Raw genomic sequence first — 27058 nt, forward strand, 5'->3', positions numbered from 1 at the left:
TGGCAAATTCTATCACATTTGTTTGTTTGGTAGTCATGGTAACATTCACTTACATTGATATCCTTATTAAGATCTGTATCTTATTATCCAGACCTTAAAATATTGCCACCGTTGCCCTTTAAAAAAATACTGTTTAAATAATTGGCTACTCAAACAATGCTTCTATAGTATAAATAATGACTACACAAAAATGGGTAGTATTGTATATAATGCACGAAATAAGGCCCGATTCTTAAGCGGGTTTAAATTTTGAGGCCATGTCCGCTAATACTATAGGCAAAATATCAAGTTTAATAAACACAAAAAAAAAACATTGATGGGCCTTATTTTATAATTTAGGCCTTTCTTTGTAATTTAAAGTAGAGTTAGGCCAAGAAAAATCTATAGCGATTTTGATAGAACACGCAGTGCAAGTATTATTTCAAACGTCACTTCTATGAAATTATGACATATAAATAACACTTGCACTGCGTGTGCTATCAAAATTGCTGTAGACTTTTCTTGGTCTGACTCTAAAATATTCTTTATTACACCACAAACATAAAAACAAATTTAAAAAAAAACCGGCGAAGTGCTAGTCGGACTCGCACACGAAGGGTTCCGTACCATTATTTATAAAAACGGTCACCCATCCAAGTACTGACCCCGCCCGACGTTGCTTAACTTCGGTCAAAAATCACGTTTGTTGTATGGGAGGCCCCACTAAAATTTTTATTTTATCCTGTTTTTAGTATTTGTTGTTATAGCGGCAACAGAAATAAATCATCTGTGAAAATTTCAACTGTCTAGCTATCACGGTTCGTGAGATACAGAGATACAGACGGACGGACGGACAGCGGAATCTTAGTAATAGGGTCCCGTGTTTTACCCTTTGGGTACGGTACCTTAGGTAGCAACAGGCGGTCTTATCGCTGTTAGTTCTTATTCTTCGTTTGTTTAGCATTAGAGTGAAGGTGACGTGTCTTTTTTAAGCATGCAATCGTATAATTATTTATTAGCTTTTTTTGTAATAGTTATGTACTTAGTGGTTAATATTAGTATTTACTATTTTTTTTTTTCAATAATGCTTAAAAACGAAGTATAGACATGACAACCAAATATTAACGCCATTGTAGGGCAGGATATACAGAACATGAATCATTTGTACTGTCACGCTCCGTGATTGTTGAGCCATTTAGGGTTCTAGCTAAATTGGACATTCCATAGAGCACGAGTAAGTATGGAACAACCAATTCAGCTAGGACCCTAAATTGCTCGACAATTACGAAGCGTGCCTGTAGGTACCTAAAAATTTTGTTAACCCATTTTAACCATGCAATAAAATATTTTTGATTTTGATTTCTAATTTGAAATATTAGAATCAAAAAGTTCATAGTATATCATAACTACAAAAATGTGTTCCCTACTCTCAACCCAAAACCCCTTGTATCTTAGGATCTAGATATTTTCACACAAGACGGTTTATCGATAACTTCTTACATCACTAGATTATCGACATTAAATGTCGACTATTGCCCATCACTTTTCTGGCTGTGTACGTATTTAGAAACTTGACTCCGCCCCTAAAATTAGTGCGATAGGGACAACTGCAGCTGAGGCGAAAAATCCTGCGTAAAAATGACAAAAATCGAGGTTTCGTAGTCCTCTTTTTCCTCCCCCAAAACTTAACCAATCGTAACCAAATTTGGAAATCTAAATGATTATGAAATTATCTGTGTCGGACCGTTTTGCTTTTTTGGCTAATTGATATCAGTTTTGAATACCACGCCTCTCATTGCGGCATAGTCTATTAGGCCATTTTGGCCGTTTTTGAAGGGCTCTAGCGCCTTAAAAAACAAAAATATCAAAAAAAGCAAAACGGTCCGACACAGATATTGACAATATTAATCTGTGTTGAAAAAATCATTGCTCTAGCTTCAAAAACCACGGAGGAAAACGAGGACTACGTTTGTATGGAGGAATGACCACTCCTGAGGGGCTACCGCGAAAACCGAAATTCGCAAATTGCGGGGATCTTACTCTTTTACTCCAATGAAGGCGTAATTAGAGTGACAGAGAAAAATGCCCGCAATTGACGATTTTCGGTATTGGCGGTAGCCCTACTGTTGGCTCTTTCCTACTCCTATTCCGTGCACAAATTAGGTAGAAGCTTACCAGAGCTGACGCCGACGAGCAGCCTCGCGGCGAGCATGGCGGCCGCGGCGCGCGGGCGCGCGGCGTGCAGCTGCGCGTACAGCGCCTGGCTGAGCACGAACAGCGCGAGCGCGGCGCGCAGCGGCGCCCGCACGCCGCACGCGTTGGCCCACAGCCCCAGCAGCGGCGACGCCAGCAGCTGCCCGAGCGGCGCCGCACCCACCGCCAGCCCCAGCACCTCCTTCGACGCGCCCGGCTCAAGCTGAAACGGATATGGAAGATCACTAGTTAATAAGCAAAGCCCCTACTACTCTCAGAAAGATCTATTGGCATTGGATTGAGCGTATCCTCAGGAAGTCGGACACACACTTTTTCAAAATGGCTAATGGTAAAATAGTATGCATTTAAAAATACAAATGAAATAGAAACTGTTTATTTGGTACCAAATAAGAGTCTTGACCTATAATATATACAACTTTTTCTAATATACATAAGTACATATAACACCATTCACTGGGCGCTATTCACGAATGGCTACAGGCTTAGAGGAGCCATAAACCCCAACGAAGGGTAACAGGATGTTTTAGTAGACATGCTGGAATTTTGTGAACGAGGAGTCAAATTATTCACAAATCATCTTATGTGTCCTCTTTATTTGACGTACAATCCGACACTGAATGCCGTTCCTGACTAGGAATGTAGGAATCATGGACGTCATACATCAATAGTACACAGGCGGGCACGTCATCGTCATGGGACGATAGTTGGTCGGACTCCAACTGTCTCGTCTCGCCGTGAGGTGACTCATGTTATTAATGCTTCATCAATTCTGTGACGGGAGCTATTGTATTGCGGACCTTTTGTGACTTGTTTGATCCCTATGTTAAGCTAAGTATGTATGTGTTATCATTCTCAAGGGGGTTTTTAGCTTTTCGTCAGTTTACTAGCTATACTTAACTACCCAACTAGCAAACTAAGTCATATAAGCTTCGCTCTTTCGACTGTTTAGTCGATAAACAGTCGTAAGAAAGATCCATCGTTATCAAAAAGCCGTATAAAAGCAACTGTCTCGACTGTTTAGCATCGAACGCTTTTTTGCCGCATAAACTTGTCGCGTCAACGTGCTCTCGATCAACTCATATCGTTTTTACTCGATAATTGTATAAAGGTATCTCTCGATCGCCTTCTTACAACTGATATGTCGTATGAAGCTTGTATAAAGGTAACCAAGTTGATAATTTGTCATCAAAACAGCTTTTATAGCGCCATCTTTCGACATTCAGTTCTTACAGCACAATTGCCGAGGAAAGGCGGTTCATTTAACAAAATAGTCGTATAATGGCGGTATGCATGACTTTCTTTCGACTTGAATATTAAGGTTGAGAAAAGGCTGTTTTGACAGCTATCATTCAACAAAATAGTCGTATAAAAGCAGTCTGCATGACTTTCTTTCGGCTTGAATATTGAAGTTGAGAAAAGGGTGTTTTGACGGCTATCATTCAACAAAATAGTCGTATAAAGGCTGTCTGCAAGACTTTCTTTCGACTAGACAATAAAACCGTAACAATAAAAACCGGCCAAGTGCGAGTAGACTGGCGTTATAAGGGTTACGTACATGACAGTTACGTACATTTTTTTTAACGTAGGTAGAAATTAGTTAATTCGATTAAAATGTTATTCCGAATAAAGTTAATTTTGTGGAACAACTAAAATCGTAAGTCGTAAGGTGTAAGTCGTAAATCGTAAACAGTAAACCGTAAATCGTAAATCAAAACTTTCACCTATTATAAAACATATAAAAGATAAAATGATAATGGTTTTACATAAACTACTAAAGACCCCCAAACTAACACAAAATGTCACTACTATGTCGAAAAAAGGAATTCTCAACTCTATCTTTCGACTAAAAAGCTGACAGAAGGCTCTTAGGGTGACAAGTGAAATGACAAAATGGCGAATTCATATTAACTTTTACATTAATATTATTTCTGACTAATTTTCTACTGAATAATGTTGCGGCCCGTGAAAATTTTAACTAACATTTAAGAAATGTAGACGAAAAATTTAATTCCGCACATGAAAGTAAGACCTACGACCTATATAGTGTCGTCAAGAGTATTACCTTATAATATCATTATGGCTGGCGTAAAATTTAACATCCTTTTACTTTTATTTTCTGTCACTCCGCGTCAACAACACGTCACGCGCGCGACCAAAGAGTCGAAAGAGCTGCCGGCCTAGCCAAGTTTACAATCGCTATCGCTTCGACAACGAAAAGCATTATGTCTCTCTATCACTCTTCCATATTAGCGTGACAGTGACAGTTGCGTTTCGATCGCTGCGGAGCGTAAGCGATTGGCATCTTGGCTACGCGGCCTGAGCTCTTACGATAAATAAGTCGATAGAAAGCGATTCTGGTGACTATCTTACGTTATATATATAAGTCGAGTGATTGCAACCGCGCTGCTATCTTACGATAAATAAGTCGAATGAAAGCGATTCTAATGACTATCTTTCCACTATTTGGCTATTCATACGACACTCTTACGATATTCTTTCAACTAAAAAGCTGAAAGAAGTGCGCCCAAATCGCGTCGAGAGAACGTCGTCGGATCCTTCTTTCGACCTTTTACGGATCTATCTCTCAACCAAATAGCTGAAAGAGAAACGTAATGGTGCCTTTCTTACGACATAATTTGCTAGTTGGGTACAGTACCTACTAACACCTGTGATTATCGATTTCTAATTGCAAGCATGCACTGTATAGGCCAATCAAATTGGATTTTTTCCAGGAATTAGTTCCCAGCAAGCGGGAAATCGTCTTAATACCTTGAATTGGTTCTAAATTAATGTAATCCGTGTTTGCTCCATTCCAGGAGGTATTGAAAAAAATTGCTATTTTCAGTTTTTTGCTTTTAGTTCAAAAACGGTAAGTACGTCCGACGGAATATTTGCACTAATCATGATAAAAAATGATATCTGAGGATTCGAAAAGTACCTTAACATGAATTCGTAGTCAAACATTGTAAAAAAAGGCCAACTTTAAATTTGTTTGTAATTAAATTTTTTGCAAAACTCATGTTAAAATCCGAAATGTTTTTGCTTGCAACCTTGCTGGTAGTGACATTAATTTTTTAGGTGGGTTCCTTCTACATCGAGTGGGTTTTTCAATCCAAGGTATAATGTATCTCCCAAGGCTCCCAAAATGTATCCACACCTCCTGGGATGGAGCAAATTCAGATTATACGCATTTAGGTCCAAATGAAGGTATTAAAATGATTTCCAGCTTGATGGGAATTAATTCTTCAAAACGCTTTATTGGATCTTATTTGACTGGCCTAGTATATAGGTTAATACGTACCTATATGTAATTTGCTTTTTACTTGTTAGAGGAAAACTTCGTTAAACGAGACCAGGCGGCGTAGCACGGTCGCGTTTTTATCCCTTGTCACCATGCCTGTCACGTTCTAACAAGTATGTAAGTGCGAAAGGGACGCGCATAGTGATAGACGATAAAAATGGAACCGTGCTGCGCCCACAGGCCGCGTAGCCAACATGCCAATCGCTTACGCTCCGTAGTGAACGAAACGCAACTGTCACTGTCGCACTAATGGAAGAGTAATAGAGAAGCGCAAAGCGTTTCGTTATCGTAGCGCAAGCGATTGTCACCTTGTCTAGGCACCCTTCACGGATATATATACAAAGAAATTCAAAAGTTTTAACGTTTCAAAACTGCTTGCGCTAGGCTGGCGTGGATCTGCAGGCTACTTTGTATACCTACTATTTAAGTACCCTCAGTTGGAAATGGGCTCTGCCCATGTACCTATATAAAACCTAGACATGATCTTCTCCCAACAGGGCTCTCCATCAAGGTCACCTTGAGTTGAGGGCCTGCAGCCCTTCCACAACTCTCAACTCAACGATATGCCCTACCGTCCTCTGACGCACGACAACCGGTCGCAGGCATGCGTCAGTCGCCTTGTTTCTATTGTTCGTGTTCGCGTCTTCGCGGAGGCAAAGAGAATTGATAAAATAGAGAGGTAATTTAAAGTCTAAGGAAAAAACGTGCCCCTTAGTTTGTCATCCAAAACAAATGGCGCTGTACTGCGCCATTATGACAGAATAAATAATAATACTACCGTATCTACAGAAAAGACACTTCCAAGTCTTCCAACAAAACCGAAGTTTGACAGCGATTCAGGGACGAATCATGCTGTCCCTTTCTAATGCCTATCCCTAACGGCTATTTAGGGTTATATAAATTCAAGACAAAATCTTATCTGTGACTGTGATCGTGCACGCAAGGGGACGTCAAGTTGCGCCAACCCTAATAATTGCTCGGAACAATGCTGAGCAGAACGGAGCCTAAATGCCCAGAAGGAGGAGTGTCGCCCCACTGGCCATACGTTTTGCTGTCACTGAATTGTCAAACGTCAACTTTTGACAATCAGGTTTACCGCAAAATGTATGAAGCTGTACAGTGTACAGCGCCATCTCGTTTACCTCTCAAATTATTTTAGATTTTACGCATCTTACTCAATTAAATGTAGGTATCTTTGGCGGGGGTGAAGTGCGGGTCAAGGTCTTGTGTTTTTAAAATAAATGATAACAATAAATATATAGGTAAACAGATACATACAAGAAACATTAGTTAATTAGTTAATATTTTTAAGTAATTTAGCGTAATACGAAGCTACAACTAAGTAAATTAATTCCCTACAAGACGAGCGTTTCCGCGCGCCCCCTCAAGTGTGCCGAATATTCGGCGGCCGGATACCGAATATTCGGCCGATGGTCATGCCGAATATCCGATATCCGGTATCCGGCCAAACAACTATCCGTTGCATCTCTAGTATTTAGTTGACTGGAATGTCAGCAATCATATCTTGCACGGCGAAGTGTGCAAAATATCTGACACGACACGACTGGTTCAGCCTCAACAATGGTCATACCTACTCGTAGGTATTTTTGCGACTTTGTTGTGCTGATCGGCAACATATGACCTTAACTAAGGATTAACTTAACCCTTTTTATCTTACCTATTATTCAAGGGGCGTTCGTTTTTTAGGGTTCCGTAGCCAAATGGCTTGGCGTTTGGGCTAAAAATAAACCGATCAAAGACCAAGATTATGATCGAGGATCGCGTCAACGACAATTCGCCCGAAGTGACACAGATTGCGAACTGTAACGTGGTTCAGACCTACTACCTCGGGGCTTTAGTCTCAAACAACGGCGGCTGCGTAGATGAAGTGAAACGGCGCATGGCTATTACCAGAACTGCGATGGAGAAGTTAAAGAAAGTATGGAGGAATCGCAACATTACCAAAACCACTAAGGTCAGGCTCGTGCGAACACTCGTATTTCCCATTTTACTTTACGCCGCAGAGACGTGGACAGTGCGCGAGTTGGAAAAGGGGAAGATAGATGCTCTGGAGATGTGGTGCTGGAGGAAAATGCTCGGGATATCGTGGACGGATTTCCGCACCAACGTGTCCATACTCCAGGAGCTCGGCATCACACAGCGTTTATCGACCGTAGTACAGTCGCGCATACTGCATAGTAGACTTGCGCGAAACAGTGCTTCAAAAAGAAATGCTATATCACATCACTTTTTCGAACACGTAATATTACACTGAGATATCACATCACTCATCACTCGAAACATGACCCGAACGTGAAACAGCGCGCGGGCGCGCGCGAGATGGCCACATTACAGCTATCTCCTACATTACGCAGCGCATCTACAGCACTCTAGTGATTCTAGGGCGTCTCGTATCCGTATCGGCGATCGATCTATTAATTACGTGTTGCGTTTTGTCACCGCTATGTGAAAGATTGTTTGTTAATTCTTAAAAATCATAAATAATGTAATTACTAATTATGTATGTAAGATTCGGAGCAAAAATAATAGATAGTATAGAGGGGTCCTGTCATTGTAAATTTTGTAGTCACTGTAAATTTACTGCCATCTATCGACACACGGCTAAAACTCAAAATTAAAACGTATAAAGTTATCAAAAAATGTATATATATGGATAAATGATTTTATTATTTTTATATCATTTTGATCCATGTTCATTCACTGATATCTATGTGTTAAAATTGTTAAATATGAAACGGTGTCGTCACGCCATCTAGCTGAGGATAGGCTAAAGGTGTGTGCGGCATCTATTCGAGAATGACTTTTACTTGAATTCCGAGGCACGTTTTTTCCTTAGACTTTATTCGTCTTATACATCCGGCTAACTTTATTCGTCTTATACGAAGTTACATATGTCTTTGATTCGGAGGTAGATATCTAGATATACCTGCATTCAAATTGATTTCCCTTCATACTTTACCAAAACAAAATGGAATTCCAGGCTTAGGACTGCCAAACTTCGATAATTATTTAAGAAATATGAATTAAAAGTAGAATAAAATATACGTCTATTATATACGTAAACTAAATGCGAAGTTTGGTGTATTTAGAAATCAACTTGATTTATATAATACATTATTTACAATATTTACATGTTTCTTTTTCTACAATTTACATTATATGTACACTATATACCTACACAAATCGAATATCTACACTCAGTCTCAATCACAATTAAATTACGGGATAAACAAGTAATAACTCGTACTTCGTTTACCGCGAACCGCGAAAGTCAACCAAACATTTCACAACAATAATAAAGAACGGTTTTGTTTTCGTCAAATTCAAAATCTCAAATAAATTACTCGATTTAGCCACGTCCTTCTCGTACTATAAGAAAACATTTTAAGCTCTACGTGGACGCATTAGAGTTTTAAATCTATTGCAGATGCAGCAAATCTTATTCGTAAGAATATTAGTGAAATTTGCGACAACTTAACGCACCGCGGCGATCGGCCGAGCGGACCGATCCGAATTATTCCGAAGATAGCCGAAAGCATCGCAGAGCGAGAGCGAGCGAGCACTGAGTGCGAGTGCGAGCGACATAACAAAGCAATGAAGACATGGCGAACAAACATGACACTATCACAAGTGGCATTACACATTACCCGCTCTGTGAGTAGACTTGAACTGACTATTCATATCGGCGCGTCAATCTGTGTGGAATTGAATCCATTTCGCGCGCTTCGGCCGGGCCGGTCGTTGGCGCTCGCGCGGCTCGCGTGATGCGTGATGTTTGAAGTACTGGTTGATTTCGCGAAGTGATACGTGATGCCATAGTACGCGTTCGAGAGATATCTCATTTGTGATATTACGAGCATTACTTACACATGTGTACTGCATAGGGAATGCAAATCGGTTATTTTCGGTTATTTTTTGTATGGAAATTATCGGTTATTAACCGAAAACGCGGTTATTTCCATACAAAAAATAACCGATTTGCATTCCCTAAATACTGCAGTACTTTGGCCAGGTCTCTAGGCGAGATAACGACTCCATAGAGCGACTGGTCGTACAAGGAAGAGTGGAGGGAACCAGCAGATCGCGCGGCAGATCACCTATGCGTTGGACTGACCAAATAAAATCCGCAGTAGGAAACCGCGTATCTGACTGTGCCAGACAGTCTGCCAACAGGGAGAGATGGCGAGAGATCGTGCGAAGAGCTGTGTCCGCCTCTACTACCGATGCGGACGCCTCAACGTGACCACGACCGCTCTGTCAAGAGCGATACGACAGAGAAGAAGCCAAATGGCAAAAAACGGAACCCTTATAGATTCGTCATGTCTGTCTGTCTGTCTGTCCGTCCGTATGTCACAGCCACTTTTTTCCGAAACTATAAGAAGTATACTGTTGAAACTTGGTAAGTAGATGTATTCTGTGAACCGCATTAAGACTTTCACACAAAAATAGAAAAAAAAAAACAAAAAAATTTGGGGGTTCCCCATACTTAGAACTGAAACTCAAAAAAAAATTTTTCATCAAACCCGTACATGTGGGGTATTCTATGGATAGGTCTTCAAAAATGATATTGAGGTTTCTAATATCATTTTTTTTCTAAACTGAATAGTTTGCGCGAGAGACACTTCCAAAGTGGTAAAATGTGTCCCCCCCCCCCTGTAACTTCTAAAACACAGAACAAGTAATAAGGTACCTCTTTAATATGTTCTGTGTTCTAAAATAAGAGAATGATAAAACTAAAAAAAATATATGATGTACCATGCAAACTTCCAACGAAAATTGGTTTGAACGAGATCTAGTAAGTAGTTTTTTTTAAAACGTCATAAATCGTAAACCGCAATTTTATTATGCTACTTGCTGCTACGGAACCCTTCATGGGCGAGTCCGACTCGCACTTGGCCGCTTTTTTTAAATAGCTAAGTACCTACATTAATACAGTAAAATTATACATTTAGCGTTTGCGTCAAATCCGGTAGTTCTTATTTTTTGCAGACTTATTTATAATGTTGGTCCAATTAATAATCCAAGTTGGTGACCTCGAGCGCCGAACGCAACTTTGACAAAAATCGAAAAACCTGCGAAAATTTCGGTTTTTGTTTAGTTTTGGGCGATTCTAACCCTAAAGGACTAGTTTTTGAAAGTACATTCCTTAGACGTTTTTAAAGAAGACTAAATGCTACAATACGAGATTAGAACTGTCTCTGTAGAGTGAATAGTTTCCGAGATAAAGGCTTTCAAAATTTAGATTTTTTTGAAATTGAGCTCGTAAGCTAAGTGAGTGCAGTGAGTATGCACTTTTGCCTCAGGCGATGCCGCTTGGCACGATTGTTCCTAAGGTCAAACAAAGCTGATTTGTCGCGGTAGCCACGATATCGTACCGTGCCTACCCCCCAAAAAGGGAGGGGAAAAGGTCGGATCCCCAGGTCCAATCTAAGCTATATTTCTTCCTGCTCTTAGCAACTAGGGCAAGTTCTATATGATTATCATATAATTTAGGGCTTCCTTATTCTATAAAGTATCACTTCAAAGCAGGCATTCATAATTTTTTTTGTAAAAATATGAAGCGGATTGAGTGACGATTTCCATAGAAATGTAATTATGGCCAAAGTCAAAAGTTAAAAATCTTAAAAAAAACACTTAACTTGGCGTTTTAAAAGTATGAATATAATGTTTTCATCCCTAAATTATATGAAAATGATATATAACGTGCCCTAGCTCCTAAGAGTAGGAAGAAATATAGCAAAGATTGGACCTGGGGATCCGACCTTTCGCCTCCCTTTTTGGGGGGTATGCACGGTACGATCTCGTAGTAGCTACTGGGCCAAATCAGCTTTGTTTGACCTTAGGAACAATCGTGCCAAGCGGCATCGCCTGAGTCAAAAGTGCATACTCACTGCACTCACTTAGCTTACGAGCTCAATTTCAAAAAAATCTAAATTTTGAAAGCCTTTATCTCGGAAACTATTCTATCTACAGAGACAGTTCTTATCTCGTTTTGTAGCAAAATTAGTCTTCTTTAAAAACGTCTAAGAAAGGTACTATCAAAAACTAGTCCTTTAGGGTTAGAATCGCCCAAAACTAAACAAAAACCGAAATTTTCGCAGGTTTTTCGATTTTTGACAAAGTTGCGTTCGGCGCTCAAGGTCACAAACTTGGATTATTAATTGGGCCAACATCATAAATAAGTCTGCAAAAAATCAGAACTACCGGATTTGACGCAGAAGAGCCACGTTACAAATTTCTACAATTTCACTGGATTACATAATACACCGGTTTCGTTGATATTTACAGCAGATTCCATTTCCATCGAGTAGGCTACCGAACCGAGGTTCCATCTTATTTTATTAGAATATTTTATATTTTTTTTTTATATGACTCATTTTATTATTGTTTTTTAGTATAGTGTGTAAAAAGAAGATAATAACACTGGCCTTCCTGATAGCGTTAACGAGGACAAAGAACCCATTTGAAAATTGATAACCGGACATAAAGTTACCTCACTGCTTTTATACGATTTGCGGTCATCTCTAAGCCTTCCCAACAATACCCAGAGGACCAAGAGCAATGGAGAAGCTGTGTAGTCCTATTGTGAAGTCATCGATCAGATCAGACTTTGCCCGGTTATCTCAGGCTTACTCACAGGAAGAAGAACTTTACCGGAGAACAGAGCAGAACCTATTAAGTACCCCATCGTACCCTAGTACCCCAATAGCCAATATTAGCTGCCGCGCTTTACCGCGTTTGCGATTCATTACGAACAGTTTTTGCGCAACGTAAAGTGATTTTTGCAATGTTGTGTGGTATCGCATGTTACGGCGAATTACTGGAGAATAAATTACCGCCACAGCCCGAGCGTGACGGCACATTATCACCAATAAAACGACGAGCACAGCAGCACGCTATGGATCACGTATCTATTGTATCTTGAATGGCTTTATCAGCATCAAGTCCCTTTCTTTATCAGCTCCTGCACATACTGTATGAGTGGTTCAAAGCAAAACATCCTAATGGTAACTCTACAGTGATGAATATTTTGAGTACCTACCTACTGTGGATAAGTGCAGCTGCTAGAGTGTGCCCTGTGGCATCAAAGCCTATTTTGGATCAACTAACATTTAATCGGTGAATAAATAAATTTACTTACCTAAAACCGATAGGTAGCGGATCTGACAATGTGAAGACGCTCTTATTTTTGAGCACTATCAAGAGTTTTTCAGCTTGACAACCCTTTACACAGCTACCCACGAATATGAAGGTATTTTACATTCCTAGAGGACTAACACCATAATAACATGACATGTATCGACTGAAGGTACCAGGCCCCTGTTTCACCAACGTGACAGGTGCGACGAATTGTAAAATCACTGTTGCTGACGTCACAGGCATCCATGGGCTACGGTTACCGCTTACCATCGGGCGGGCCGTATTCCTGTTTGCCACCATCATTGTATTATTAAAAAAAACTTTATTATATCGGATAAAAACAGATATTTCTCCTGCGAGGTTTCTGACAATTGTCACAAGAAACACTACAATTGTCACGAAATTCCGACATATAACTCATTACCTGTCAAGAATTACCTACAATTCTTCTAAATCTTTGACAATTGTCAGAAACCTCGCAAGAGAAATATCTGTTTTTATCCGATATAATAAAGTTTTTTTAAATAATACAATGATGGTGGCAAACAGGAGTACGGCCCGCCCGATGGTAAGTGGTAATCGTAGCCCATGGATGCCTGTGACGTCAGCAACAGTGATTTTACAATTCGTCGCACCTGTCACCGATGTGAAATTGGGGCGGTAGGTGCAGGTATGTACTCGTACCTACTCGTACACTCAGCGAACAAGTGGCTAATAATATAATACGTCTGAAAACGATCGCAGGAATCATTATTATTGGCCTAGCAACGTCTCCGCTGCTCTGGAGGTCAATGTGTCACCACCAGCGTTAGGTACAAAACGCTGTATTATGATAATGATTGTTTGTCATTACAAACATTAAGTACATTGTAATAAATAATGATAGTTTACTTTATCTAACTATGGTCTTCGTGCCTGGTGCGGGCTAGGTATCTAAGCGTCATTCAGTAACGTATTGCCATCAGATACAAACTATATAGGTAGTCAAACAGAATGCAGCTTTACGTTGAGGCCTGTAATGTCATGATTATGTATCATGGCCTAAGTAATAGTTAAAATCTAATAAAGTAAAATTAACTGTCAAAAAACTTGGGAGGTGCAGAAGCGGATCTTGAAGCTCGCATCAATAAAGCCCGCGCCGCATATGCGCAGTTGAAACCCGTATGGACTTCCACAGGCATCACTCGCCGCACCAAGCTAAGGGTTTTCAACTCGAACGTAAAGTCGGTCCTCCTGTATTATGGATGCGAGACATGGCCCGTCAAGCAAGACATAACCAGTAGACTCCATGCAGGTGTTTGTAAACAAAAGTGTTTGCGGCGAATCGTATCTACTGGCCACGGACCATCTCCAATATTAAATTATGGGAACTGACTGGCCAAAACCCTTTAGCTATAGGAGAGACTTCTGCGGAAATAGCGCTGGATAGGACATGTTTTACGAAGGCCAAACAATCACCTATCCAAGCAAGGGCTGACCTGAAAAATTCCCGGAAAAAGAGGGCAAGGTCGCCCACGTACCACCTGGCGGCTTAGCACGGTCGCGTTTTTATCCCTTGTCACCATGCCTGTCACGTTCTAACAAGTATGTAAGTGCGAAAGGGACGCGCATAGTGATAGTCGATAAAAATGGAACCGTGCTGAGCCCGCTGGAGGCGCACAGTGGAAAAAGAGGCGGCATCAGTTGGCCTCGGCTGGGCGGAGCTGGAAGAGGCCGCGCTGGACCGCGAAGAATGGAAATCCCTTCTGCGAGCCCTATGTCCCTGATGAGGGATAACAGGATATCATCAACTGTCAAAAAATATCTAGATTTTCTTTGTTGGGTCGTCGTGATTCACCGTGAAGATAATATTACTTTTACATTACACCGTGTCCAATAAGACGGAATACCAGTACCTACCTACAAATATTGAATAAAATTAATGTACGAATAGTTACTATACTACAATTAAAATTATATTTTATTAATGGCACACTTATAATATAATATAATATACATTTCCATTGGAATCTCGTCCCAAATACAGTCGATAACCTTTGTGAAATGATCTAGGTTTATGATTTTATAATGGCTACAAATATATGACCACCAAAAAATACTTTGCGCCCCTAAATAAAAAAATCATGCTTACCAAAAAAAAATTGATAGAGGCTGTATCAGGGACACAGCCGCTATGGCTGACGTGAAACGTGGTGTGGACCGCTAATGCGAAGGCCGAAGGCCGAGCTCCGCGTAGGGCCGAAGGCCCGAAGCGTCCAAGATGTCAGTGCTTAAACACATGACAATAGTACAAGTGTTTAAATGCGAAGGCCGAAGGGCGAGCTCCGCGTAGGGCCGAAGGCCCGAATCGTCCAGGATGTTAGTGCTTTAGCACAGAGCAACAGTACAAGTGTCTAAATGTGAAGGCCGAAGGCCGAGCTCCGCGTAGGGCCGAAGGCCCGAAGCGTCCAGGATGTTAATGCTTTAAGACGGAACAACAGTACAAGTGTCTAAGTGCGTAGGCCGAAGGCCGAGCTCCGCGTAGGGCCGAAGGCCCTTTAACACAGAACAATAGTCATCATCATCATCTGAAACGTGCTATTTTAAAAGGTAAATAAGATTGCAAAGCTCCGTCTTGTTCAATAAAGCATAGCACGTTAGCACAGAAAATAAAATTAACTTAATTAGTAAAAATGTGGTGTCAAAAATTGCTTGCTGGAGGAACCTATTTTGGGAGATAAAAAGCGAACAAATTTATATTTAAGGAACTTTATTTATCACTAAAATCTTGCCTATGCAATGTTAGTGGCTTAATCTAAACTTATGACCTCTGTGTGAACCTCTAACTTGATTTGACGACACCTAATGGTAGAACTTAGCTCAGTGGTCGGCGGGGCCGCTTAATAGGTCCAGAATAAAGCTTCACACAGAATTCTACTTATTTAAGAACTAAATTATTGTAACTCTAAATTCGATGTACCAGGATTTTCAAATGTCTTTATGCTACTTTAATGGTTGCTCATAGTTTTAAATTTACTCTACACTTTACAGCTGGTGCTGATGCCCTACAAAATTAAAACATGGAAAGGACCGACCTCAGGATGAAAACCTTCCTCAGACGCTGCGGGGTGTCAGGCTGGTTTCCCCGAGAAGGCTAGAAGCTGAGCGGAGATGTAGAGCTCAGGGGCCGCGCACGTGGTACCAAGACGACGTGGCAGAGGCAGATGGGATGCTTAATTCCTCGATCCAGGAGGTCTCCCAAACAATATTCATAAATTGACTTCCAAGCTTTTGAAATGATGAAATAAATTTAATTTAAATTTAATTTAACTTCAATTTAAATTCCCGGCTCCTGTAAACCGAGAAAAGGTTATATTAGCCGATGCCCTTTATGGCCGCTAGAGAAGAAACGAAACAATTGTAAATTTAGCTCACCGCACTGAAAGCTGCTAAGACTTCTGGCGGAGCGCTCCCTTCCCTCGAGCAGGAGTCACTCTGCAAAGAACCAAAACCTGGTTAAGAACAAACCCACAACGTTTCGCGCCATTGTGGAGTTGATCACCACGAAATTTAATTAGTACTCACTCAGTGGAGCTTCCGAAGGACTCAAGCCGTTTCCATCTTTCAGACCACCATGTCGAAAGTGTGGTCTTCCCATGAATTGTGCTCTTGCGAGCGAGTGTCCCCAGAGGGGTTCCCAAATCAAATGTGCAAATCATTCTCGAATGAACTCCTCCAATATGGAGGTCCCTGAGGGCCTAACAAAAGTAGGGTGGCAGTCCCTTGAAGACACAAATCCTTCGAAAATTCTATCTGAATTGTTTAGACAATTTCACTCCTGAGCCTAAGAAATATATTTTTATCATTAAATCTAATATTGTTTCATTCCAGAGCCACTTTGTAAGTCTGTAATTTCTATGTTTTGTTTTATATCAAAATTATTTTTTACCTGAAAAAACATACCTAAATCATACAAAGTTTTCCTGGAGTGACAATATAAATATCTCAAGTTTTATTTATTTTTACTCGTATGACAACCCCGACAACAGATAAGCATCTAGAGGTGCATCTGAATGCAACAGATTATGCAAAGAAGTGCAATTAATACAGTTCGTTTCGGACACTGTTAAAAACGTTGAAATAAGAAAAAGTATTTTTCTTTTGATTATGAATCATCTCAATAATACTTAATATAAATTTAGAAAAATGTACTACGTTACAATACCCCCCTCCCCGATTTTAAGGTTCAACGTAGGTGAACCGCTCGCTGTCCTCAGCGACTTGGATCCTTGAAATAAGTTTATTGGACCAAACCAACAACAAACCAAAGGCAAGAAAACTAACCTACTACACAAGCTATTCAAATTGAACAAAAACCTAACGCGGCTTCGAGATTCTGACTCACAGGAGTCTAAGGACTCTATGATACATATATCATCAAAAAAATAAATTTAAACTACCTTTTCCACAAACATGGATTAACCGAATCTAAAAACAACCGACCAAAAAGGAAAATCTCGAACCCACGTTAACATTACGGAAGGTGAAAAAAACTATGCTGCCTCTGCGCAACACATAGAAAAAACCTCCGTTATACCTTACGAACCAGTGAACAAACCGTTGGCCTTCTCAGTACAACGCGGTAAAAGCTTGTCGTGCTGAGAAAGCCAAATCCAACCGCCAGGACCGATATTCAGCATTCATCAATATAAACTCTTCTTGACCGGGCAAAATGATGAAGTCTAGGCAATAACCATCACCCGACTCCAACAACCATAAATCCAAACCGGAAAACAATCCAACAAACTCTAAGTTTCAAACTATCAAAGTTGCTAACTTAAGTTTCAATCTCTACCTATAAAAGTTTGTCCCCGACTGACTTGTCGGAGGAAACGAAACGTCCAAAATCATGTTGCACAACACCCCCAAAAATATGGTATACCTAAACAAAACCGGGGTACGGCAACATGCGAAATAGTACTACTAAAAAAAATCGTTAGGTCTTACGCCTAACGACACGTGATTTAAAAAAAAATACACTAAGTTAAAAACAAAAACAAACAAAGTACTATTTCGATGTTTGTCGGGTATGGTAAGTACCGGACAAAGCGCAACAATGCGTTACCATTTGGTCATATTAAAGATAGCTCCGATGTTGGGGTTGAGAGGTACTAGCAGGTGAGTGGTTTGTCGTCCTTGGCGGCACGACGACTGGTACAAGACGAGGGATCGTGCGTCCAAGGATAACTCCCCTACGCTCTAAAACCATACTAATTCCTATATCCCAATATCGCTCTGAGACTGAGCACAGCTTCGATCGCACCGCACATACATCACGCACTAACAGACTCAAACATTCATCGCCCATGCAAAAAAATAATAACGAAACAGTTTTTCCTGTTCGCCACATTCCGAACAAAATTCGTGAATTAAATATTTACCGAATATTTAACACTACTAACGATCTCAACTGTTTTTTTGTTATGTTATGAGAGGTAGGTGATAGTGGTTGTCAACTCTGGCGGCAAGACGACAAGCCAAAGTGACTCGGGGTCTTGCGTCCAGAGATAACTTCCACCTCGAAACCTAACTTCCATTTCCTACTTAAAATCTTTAATATGCCACGACCCAATTGGGTGACCATCCAGCCTTTCAAGCTCATAAACCAAAGGAGATAAAACCTTTTTAACCCTGCACGGTTCATACTTAGGTGCGAGTTTTGACATAACAAACTTAGAGGCGTCACTTTGCGTGTAAGTACGCTTGTGAACAATATCCCCTACTGAAAACTTCGCCTCTCGGCGTCTCAAATTATAATATTTGGCATTTGTTGCATGTGCTTGCAGCATACGTAACCTAACCTGCTCAAAAATCTCTCTCATACAACCAAACTCGCCTGCATACTCCTCTCTAGGCATACCCACAGCATACTGCTTATCAGTATCTTTATAAAACGAGCCGTTAATGACGGGTTCCCTAGCGTGCACTAAAAAGAAAGGAGAATACCCGGTGGTCTCACTTACTGCACTGTTTATCGCAAACCTGATTTGGTGCAGCTTTTCGTCCCATGTACGGTGATTGTCCTTTACGTAAGACGCTACGGCGGTCATTACTACTTTATTATAACGCTCGACTAAATTTACCTGCGGAGTATAGCGCGGGCCATAAAAAATATTAGGAACGTTGTAGCGTTTCAATAACTGCTTAAACTCTGATCCCGTGAATTGCGTTCCATTGTCTGCAATCACGGTCTCAGGAACGCCATGTTCCAAAATGACATGGTTTTCAAAATGCTTCGCCACCAAAGCGCTAGTAGCGCGGCGAAGTGGAAATAGCAGTGTGTGTTTCGAAAAGCAACATGTAACAACAAATAAAAATGTATAACCTGCGCGAGAGCGCGGCAGTGGACCGACAAGATCTATGCTAACTACCAACCATGGTCGTCGACATACCTTTGGCTGTCCCATGAGGCCTGCAGTCGGTTTTTGCGAATGCTTGTACGCTGCACAGACATCGCACGCTTTTACGAACTCGACTACATCCTTGTACATACCAGGCCAAAAGTAGGTCAACGCCAACCGGCGGTGAGTTTTAAAAACACCTAAATGAGCAGCGGTTGCTTCGCAATGATTTTGCTGCAAAACTCTCTTACGATCACACTTCTTCACCACTTCCTTCCAATCGAACTCTCGCAACAGATTGTACTTTGACTTAGAAAGTCTAAAAAGTTTCCCGTCCTTTAAACAAAAATTTGGAAAATTCGCGGGAAAAGATCTACAACCATTGAAGATCTTATCATACCACTCATCTGGCTCAGCGTCATCATTCGTCACGTTTATTGCGTCTACTTGCATAAGTCTTGACAGTGCGTCAGGCACAACGTTAAGCGATCCCTTTCTGTGCTCAATCTCAAAGTCGAATTGAGACAGTCTGCAACCCCAACGAGCTAACCTCCCTGACGGGTTTTCAAGATTCATGAACCATTTGAGTGACGCGTGATCCGTGATTACTTTAAACTTACGTGAGCCTAAATACGCCTGAAATTTCTCCACTGAAAATATAACCGCAAGAGCCTCCCTTTCCGTGGCGCTGTAATTGCGCTCACTTTTGTTTAGGGCGCGGCTAACGTATGCGATCGGATGCTCAACACCCTCGATGGTCTGAGAAAGCATTCCACCAATTCCGTACGAAGAGGCATCACAATGTACAGAAAATTCTTTTTTAAAATCCGGTACCGCCAAAATGGGTGCCGTCACTAGAGCGTTCTTCAAAATTTTAAATGCTTCCTCTGCTTCTGCAGACCATTCGAAAGGTGGCGCCTTCTTGCCCTGTGACGTAAGTTTATTCAAAGGAGCGGCTATAGATGCAAAATTTCGGATAAACCGTCGATACCAAGAACACGTTCCTAAGAATGCCCTTACGTCACGTGCGTTCGTCGGTGTGGGGAAGTTTAGAACGGCAGAAACCTTATCAGGATCAGTACGCAACCCGAACTCGTCCACGACGTAACCGAGGTATTTAATGGACTGCCTGAAAAACTTAGATTTCTCGAAATTAATTGTTAAATTCGCCTTTTCTAACTTCGCCAACACACGATTTAACAAAAGCAAGTGCGTCTGAAAATCTGATGAGCAAATAACGATGTCATCGATGTAACAAAATGCTAAACCGGTTTCGATGTCACCTGTCAAATTGTGATCAATAAGGCTGTCCATCAGCCTCTGCTGACGCGCTGACGCGCCGCAGAGACCAAAAGGCATGACCTTGAACTTAAACATTCCACGACCGGGCACGCAAAAACTTGTTTTCTCCTGTGAGGTTTCAGCTAACGGGATTTGCCAGAATGAGGAACTTAAATCGATCGATGTCAGGTATTTCGCTTCCTTCAAACTATCCAAAATCTGGGGTATATACGGAATGGAATACGAATCTCCCTTTGTGACCGCATTTAACTTCCTACAATCCAAACAAAATCGCCAATCACCGTTAGGCTTCCTAACTAACAGAGCCGGGTTATTCCACGGACTCTCACAGGGTGTAACTACGTCCAATTTTAACATGCGGTCTAACTCGGAGGCTAAAGCAGCGCGTTTTTCCGGCGACAACGGGTACTGTTTCGTTTTGATGGGCGTGGCATCGCCAGTCTCGATGACATGCTCGGTTAAGCTGGTTCTGCCAAGCCCCTTCTCCTCGAACGAAATGTTTTTAAATTTCCCTACGACGGTATCCGCGAGTTCCCTCTCGGCCGCAGTTAAATGCTCGTAAGACCGAATCGTGTGTACCTGTTCTGCACTTAAACCGTTGCAACTAAAATAATTTTTAGGTGGAGTCATGTGTTCCGCATTTTTTAAACATTCAGGCAATAAATCGAAAGCTTTCCAAAAATCATACCCTAAAATCACGTAATTTACGATCGAGGGTACTACTACAAACTTTATTACTTTCGTAGTATTTTCAAACGTAACCGGGACAAAAATGTACCCAATCGACTCGCAATTTACTCCATTTGCGACCCTACACGAACTAGAGTACGCTTCCTGAAATGTAAAACCAAATTTGACAAAATCTAAATGTGCATTGTTCCCTAAAACTGACAATGCTGAACCGCTATCGGCCAATCCATAAATCTCGAAATCATTCGCCTTAAATTTCAAATACGGCCTAATATCATCTTTATTTGGGGCAAACAGAATCGTAGCAATCGAACTAGCATTTTTATTTTGTTCAATCGATTTAAAGTCTAATCGATTCGATTGACACTTGCTACGATTCAACCTTAGGCGTTTTTTTGGCTGTGGTTGCATTGGTTTCTGAACGCTACCCTTTTGACAGATTTCACATTCCGATCGAATTGTATTTGCTTTTCCACAACCAAAACAGCTATACGAATTTAATTTAGGCTTTTCCTTACACAATTTAAAGTTATGATCCGGTTTTCCGCATTTGTAACACACTCCACGATGTGGTTTCGAAAACTTCGCGTCCGAAAACCTTGGTTGCTGTTTCCGCTGTGAAAAGGAACTATCCGACTTGGTCGCGAAGCCTGAGCTTTGTTTTACAGCGATGGCATTCACCTGAGGTTGCTTGGCACTGGAGCCTTTATAAACGTGATCACGACAAAGTGTATGCTCGCTGACCTTGGGCGGTTCTACAAATAACTTCGCCCTTTGCTGTGAAAACTCAACCTTGCGACAATAAGCCTTCAGTTCGGCGACCGACTTAATATCCACCAATGCCAACTGCTGAGTAAAATGTGGGCGAATGTTGTGCAACAAGATGTCCAGTTTCGCCTCCTCCGGTAAGTCTGATTTTAATCTTGCAAACATTCCTGACATTACCGCAAAATATAAATGGATGGGTTCGTTTTCCCCCTGTGTTCTAGCTTGAATTTCCTGTCTCAGCCTAAAATCATAGTCACCGGGGACAAACTCATCTAATAAAAGTGACTTTAAATCCTGCCAACTTGAAACCGAACCCTTGACACCTCTGAACCACAACAACGCCGAGTCTACAAATAAATGTGGTGCCGCCCTAAATAGTTTGGCATCTGAAACCCCATTTGCTTCCTTTAACTCCTCCACGCGCTCCAAAAATGAGCGCGGGTCTGTTAAACCATTAAATTTAACCTGCCATTTTGAAATATTCAAATCACTTGAGCACTGAACCTGCATTTCCCTAATACCGCTTGTTAACATTTCAGAACTACTTCCTGAGACCAAAGGATTTGGATTTAAAACCTCCGCGCTGCCACTGGGTGCTGCTGGACCTGAACCTGGACCCTCAATCTTCGCCAATAAAGTCTCAAGCTTGGATTGCAAAGTAGTCTTCAGTTCTAACAATGTCTGGTTGCGTTCCGGCTGAACCCTGGCCAGACGGTGATAAATATGGTACCCAAGGGCTTTAGCGCGACTTAAAGAATACCTCTCCTTTGTCTCACAATATTTGTCAACAATGGAAGCCAAATCGATCACTTTCTCCGAGACAATGCCTAGCTCCGACTCCGCTGACAGTTCAGTTCCCACTATGTCCTCGCTAGGAGCTTCTAAAATAAGAGACCTAAGTTGCTTTCTCAAAGCGTCAACTGTGGTTGCAGGAGTTTCTGACCGAATTTGAACCTCATAAATCAACTCATCCTTCAAAAGACTGTGAAATTGAATGCTGCGCTCCATTTTTAACTATTTTATCAACTGTTGTATTGAAAATTCTGGTATTAACAATGTGTTTTGTATGTATGATTGTATCACTTATATTGTTTTTATAAAGAATAAATACTACTAAATAGTGTACTATTTTCTTTAAACCAATCTTAATCTACAAATAATGTAACTGTAATCCTTAATGAGTAAAGTATTTTTTCTACCGAAAATGATTTCTAACTGACAGGTGTACACTTTCAAACGTCAACTTTCTTTTTAAATTTGCAAAGTGAAAGCTACCATCAAATTGGTTCCAAACAATACCACAAAAATCCAAGAATGTAATATTTCCAACAAAATCCAATGCTTTTCACTTTAAATATGTAATAATGAGCTGACAGTATAAATGTAAGCAAATACTCTTAAAATAATTGTGTGTACTGAAATTGGAATATCTTTGTAATAAGTCCGTACCGACAAAAGAATGCACAAAAACCTTTAAAATTGCAATTTTATGCTTAAAAACGACACAAATTCACATCAAATGTTGAAATCAAAACTTAGTATATAAAATCAGTGAAATTTCAAAACATATACTTGGTGCAAAGTGCAAAACCACGTTATTTTTTACGGTTGGCAATATAACCTCAAAAAGTCAAAAAGTGTGTGTCACTTTCTCTTCCAAAAAACAACAAATAAATGTGTAGCAAAACAGCAAAATTGCAATCAAATCTTCAAATTATGATATCTAAAAACTATTCAATGTATAAAGAGCAACCAACACTAAACAAAAAGGTGAGTAACACAGTAAATATTTCACAACTTTCCTGGTACATGAAATTTCCCCTATTTCCTACAGCAAGCTTATTCCCAGGGCGCCAGTGAAACGTTGCTATTTTAAAAGGTAAATAAGATTGCAAAGCTCCGGCTTGTTCAATAAAGCATAGCACGTTAGCACAGAAAATAAAATTAACTTAATTAGTAAAAATGTGGTGTCAAAAATTGCTTGCTGGAGGAACCTATTTTGGGAGATAAAAAGCGAACAAATTTATATTTAAGGAACTTTATTTATCACTAAAATCTTGCCTATGCAATGTTAGTGGCTTAATCTAAACTTATGACCTCTGTGTGAACCTCTAACTTGATTTGACGACACCTAATGGTAGAACTTAGCTCAGTGGTCGGCGGGGCCGCTTAATAGGTCCAGAATAAAGCTTCACACAGAATTCTACTTATTTAAGAACTAAATTATTGTAACTCTAAATTCGATGTACCAGGATTTTCAAATGTCTTTATGCTACTTTAATGGTTGCTCATAGTTTTAAATTTACTCTACACTTTACAGCTGGTGCTGATGCCCTACAAAATTAAAACATGGAAAGGACCGACCTCAGGATGAAAACCTTCCTCAGACGCTGCGGGGTGTCAGGCTGGTTTCCCCGAGAAGGCTAGAAGCTGAGCGGAGATGTAGAGCTCAGGGGCCGCGCACGTGGTACCAAGACGACGTGGCAGAGGCAGATGGGATGCTTAATTCCTCGATCCAGGAGGTCTCCCAAACAATATTCATAAATTGACTTCCAAGCTTTTGAAATGATGAAATAAATTTAATTTAAATTTAATTTAACTTCAATTTAAATTCCCGGCTCCTGTAAACCGAGAAAAGGTTATATTAGCCGATGCCCTTTATGGCCGCTAGAGAAGAAACGAAACAATTGTAAATTTAGCTCACCGCACTGAAAGCTGCTAAGACTTCTGGCGGAGCGCTCCCTTCCCTCGAGCAGGAGTCACTCTGCAAAGAACCAAAACCTGGTTAAGAACAAACCCACAACGTTTCGCGCCATTGTGGAGTTGATCACCACGAAATTTAATTAGTACTCACTCAGTGGAGCTTCCGAAGGACTCAAGCCGTTTCCATCTTTCAGACCACCATGTCGAAAGTGTGGTCTTCCCATGAATTGTGCTCTTGCGAGCGAGTGTCCCCAGAGGGGTTCCCAAATCAAATGTGCAAATCATTCTCGAATGAACTCCTCCAATATGGAGGTCCCTGAGGGCCTAACAAAAGTAGGGTGGCAGTCCCTTGAAGACACAAATCCTTCGAAAATTCTATCTGAATTGTTTAGACAATTTCACTCCTGAGCCTAAGAAATATATTTTTATCATTAAATCTAATATTGTTTCATTCCAGAGCCACTTTGTAAGTCTGTAATTTCTATGTTTTGTTTTATATCAAAATTATTTTTTACCTGAAAAAACATACCTAAATCATACAAAGTTTTCCTGGAGTGACAATATAAATATCTCAAGTTTTATTTATTTTTACTCGTATGACAAGGGGCTATTCATAAATTACGTCATTTCAAATTAGGGGGGGGGGTCTGGACATTGGATGACGGTAGCATGAAGTAGGAGGAAATGGGGTCATTTGAAGCATGATTTTTGGATGATTATAGGGGGGGGGGGGTCCAAAATCGTCAAAAATCGATGACGTAATTTATGGACAGCCCCCAACCCCGACAACAGATAAGCATCTAGAGGTGCATCTGAATGCAACAGATTATGCAAAGAAGTGCAATTAATACAGTTCGTTTCGGACACTGTTAAAAACGTTGAAATAAGAAAAAGTATTTTTCTTTTGATTATGAATCATCTCAATAATACTTAATACTAGCAAAAAGCAGAGCTTTGTAAGGGCTCGCGGAGGTTTTTACCTTAACGTACCGAACCGGTTGCTGTCCGGTACGCCTGTCTGTTACAGCTTTTACTTTGTCCTTTAAAAACGTGTCCAGACGACAAAATCAAATTGCCAATATCATCCACACGTAATATACAATTTCATAAGTGCATTACATCCTACACGGTCGCCCAGTACTTTTTGTAAGGAACCCAACTGGCTTTCCTACATAATGTTGGGTCAGCGAGCCAATGTTCTTGAATTTATTTTTGCGTCCACTCCACACAATTGATCGAAAAACTATCCCGTCTGGACACCTACTGGCGGTAATTACGCTGCTCCGCACATAAACTAACACACACAGTTCCACTAGGTACAGCCAGGGTCCAGCATCAGCTCTATCTTGGGTACTGCTTTTCCAAGTTCTCATTAAGACGTGTCAGATGACCAAAACAGCGTGTGCCTATGTTGCACCAAACCTGAGTTCCACTAGGTACAGCCAGGGTTTAGCATCAGCTCTATCTTGGGTACTAATCTCCTAAGTGCTCATCAAGACGAGTCGGATGGCCAAAACCACGTGTGCCTATGTTGCAACAAACCTGAGTTCCACTAGGTACTGCCAGGGTTCAGCATGAGTTCTATCTTGGGTACTGTTCTCCCAAGTGCTCATCATGACGAGTCGGATGTCCAAAATAGCGTGTGTCTATGTTGCATCAAACCTGATCGAGTTCCACTAGGTTCAGCCAGGGTTCAGCATCAGCTCTATCTTGGGTACTACTTTCCTAAGTTCTCATCAAGACGAGTTGCATGACCAAAACAGCGTGTGCCTATGTTGTATAAAACCCGAGCTCCATTAGGCACTGTCAGGGTTCAGCATCAGCTATCTTGGGTACCTAATACTGAAAGTACTGATGTACCCAGTGATCATCATGACGAGTCGGATATCCAAAACAGCGTGTGTCTATGTATGTTGCATCAAACCCGAGCTCCACTAGGTACTGCCAGGGTTCGGCATCGGCTCTATCTTGGGTACTACTCTCCTAAGTGCTCATCAAGATGAGTCGGATGACCAAACCATAATGTGCCTTTGTTACACCAAACCCGAGTTCCACTAGGTACTGCCAGGGTACTGGGTCATTTTGCTGAACTGCACGCCGACGTTTCGATTGGCGTGCAGTTCCCATACAAGTTGCAGTCGGGTTGTAGTCCGTCTGTATCGGCCCTAAGTCACTGAAGTTTGTATTAATTATGCTTATCTTTATTTATAATTTTAGCAGTTCCAAGCAATAGTAACACTAAAGGCGCCATTCATTAATTACGTAAGACAATTTTTGCCAGCTTTTGACCCCCTCCCTCCCCTATGTAAGAAATAATAAGAATAGGCTGACCCCGTCCAGCCACCAATATAATTTATTTTCAAAAAAATATTTTTATGAATGTTTATTTGTACCTGTACAAAGGTACTTGAGCTCGTTTAAGCTAACTCTGCACCGTGTTTGATAGCATAGAGTGTGGAAGTATTATTTTAAACGTCATAATTTCATAGAAATTAAAAAAAATATCGCATCTTTGTGATCTTACTTAAGAACTATGAAAACCCCCTCCCACCCCCTTGTA

General features: G+C 40.8%; 2 protein-coding genes across 2 annotated transcripts in view; one reads left to right on the forward strand and one right to left on the reverse strand.

Moving 5' to 3' along the window:
• Positions 1 to 27058, forward strand: part of LOC134794460 (uncharacterized) — an 88637-nt gene that overhangs the window by 34530 nt on the left and 27049 nt on the right. The gene's annotated exons all lie outside the window — the stretch shown is intronic.
• Positions 1 to 27058, reverse strand: part of LOC134794447 (major facilitator superfamily domain-containing protein 8) — a 74229-nt gene that overhangs the window by 29980 nt on the left and 17191 nt on the right. The window contains exon 2 of the mRNA XM_063766262.1: positions 2155 to 2395. Coding sequence (XP_063622332.1) covers positions 2155 to 2395 — 241 coding nt within the window. The remainder of the gene's footprint in view (positions 1 to 2154; positions 2396 to 27058) is intronic.

This window comes from Cydia splendana, chromosome 10 (assembly GCF_910591565.1).
Source record: "Cydia splendana chromosome 10, ilCydSple1.2, whole genome shotgun sequence".
In the NCBI taxonomy this organism is placed as follows: domain Eukaryota; kingdom Metazoa; phylum Arthropoda; class Insecta; order Lepidoptera; family Tortricidae; genus Cydia; species Cydia splendana.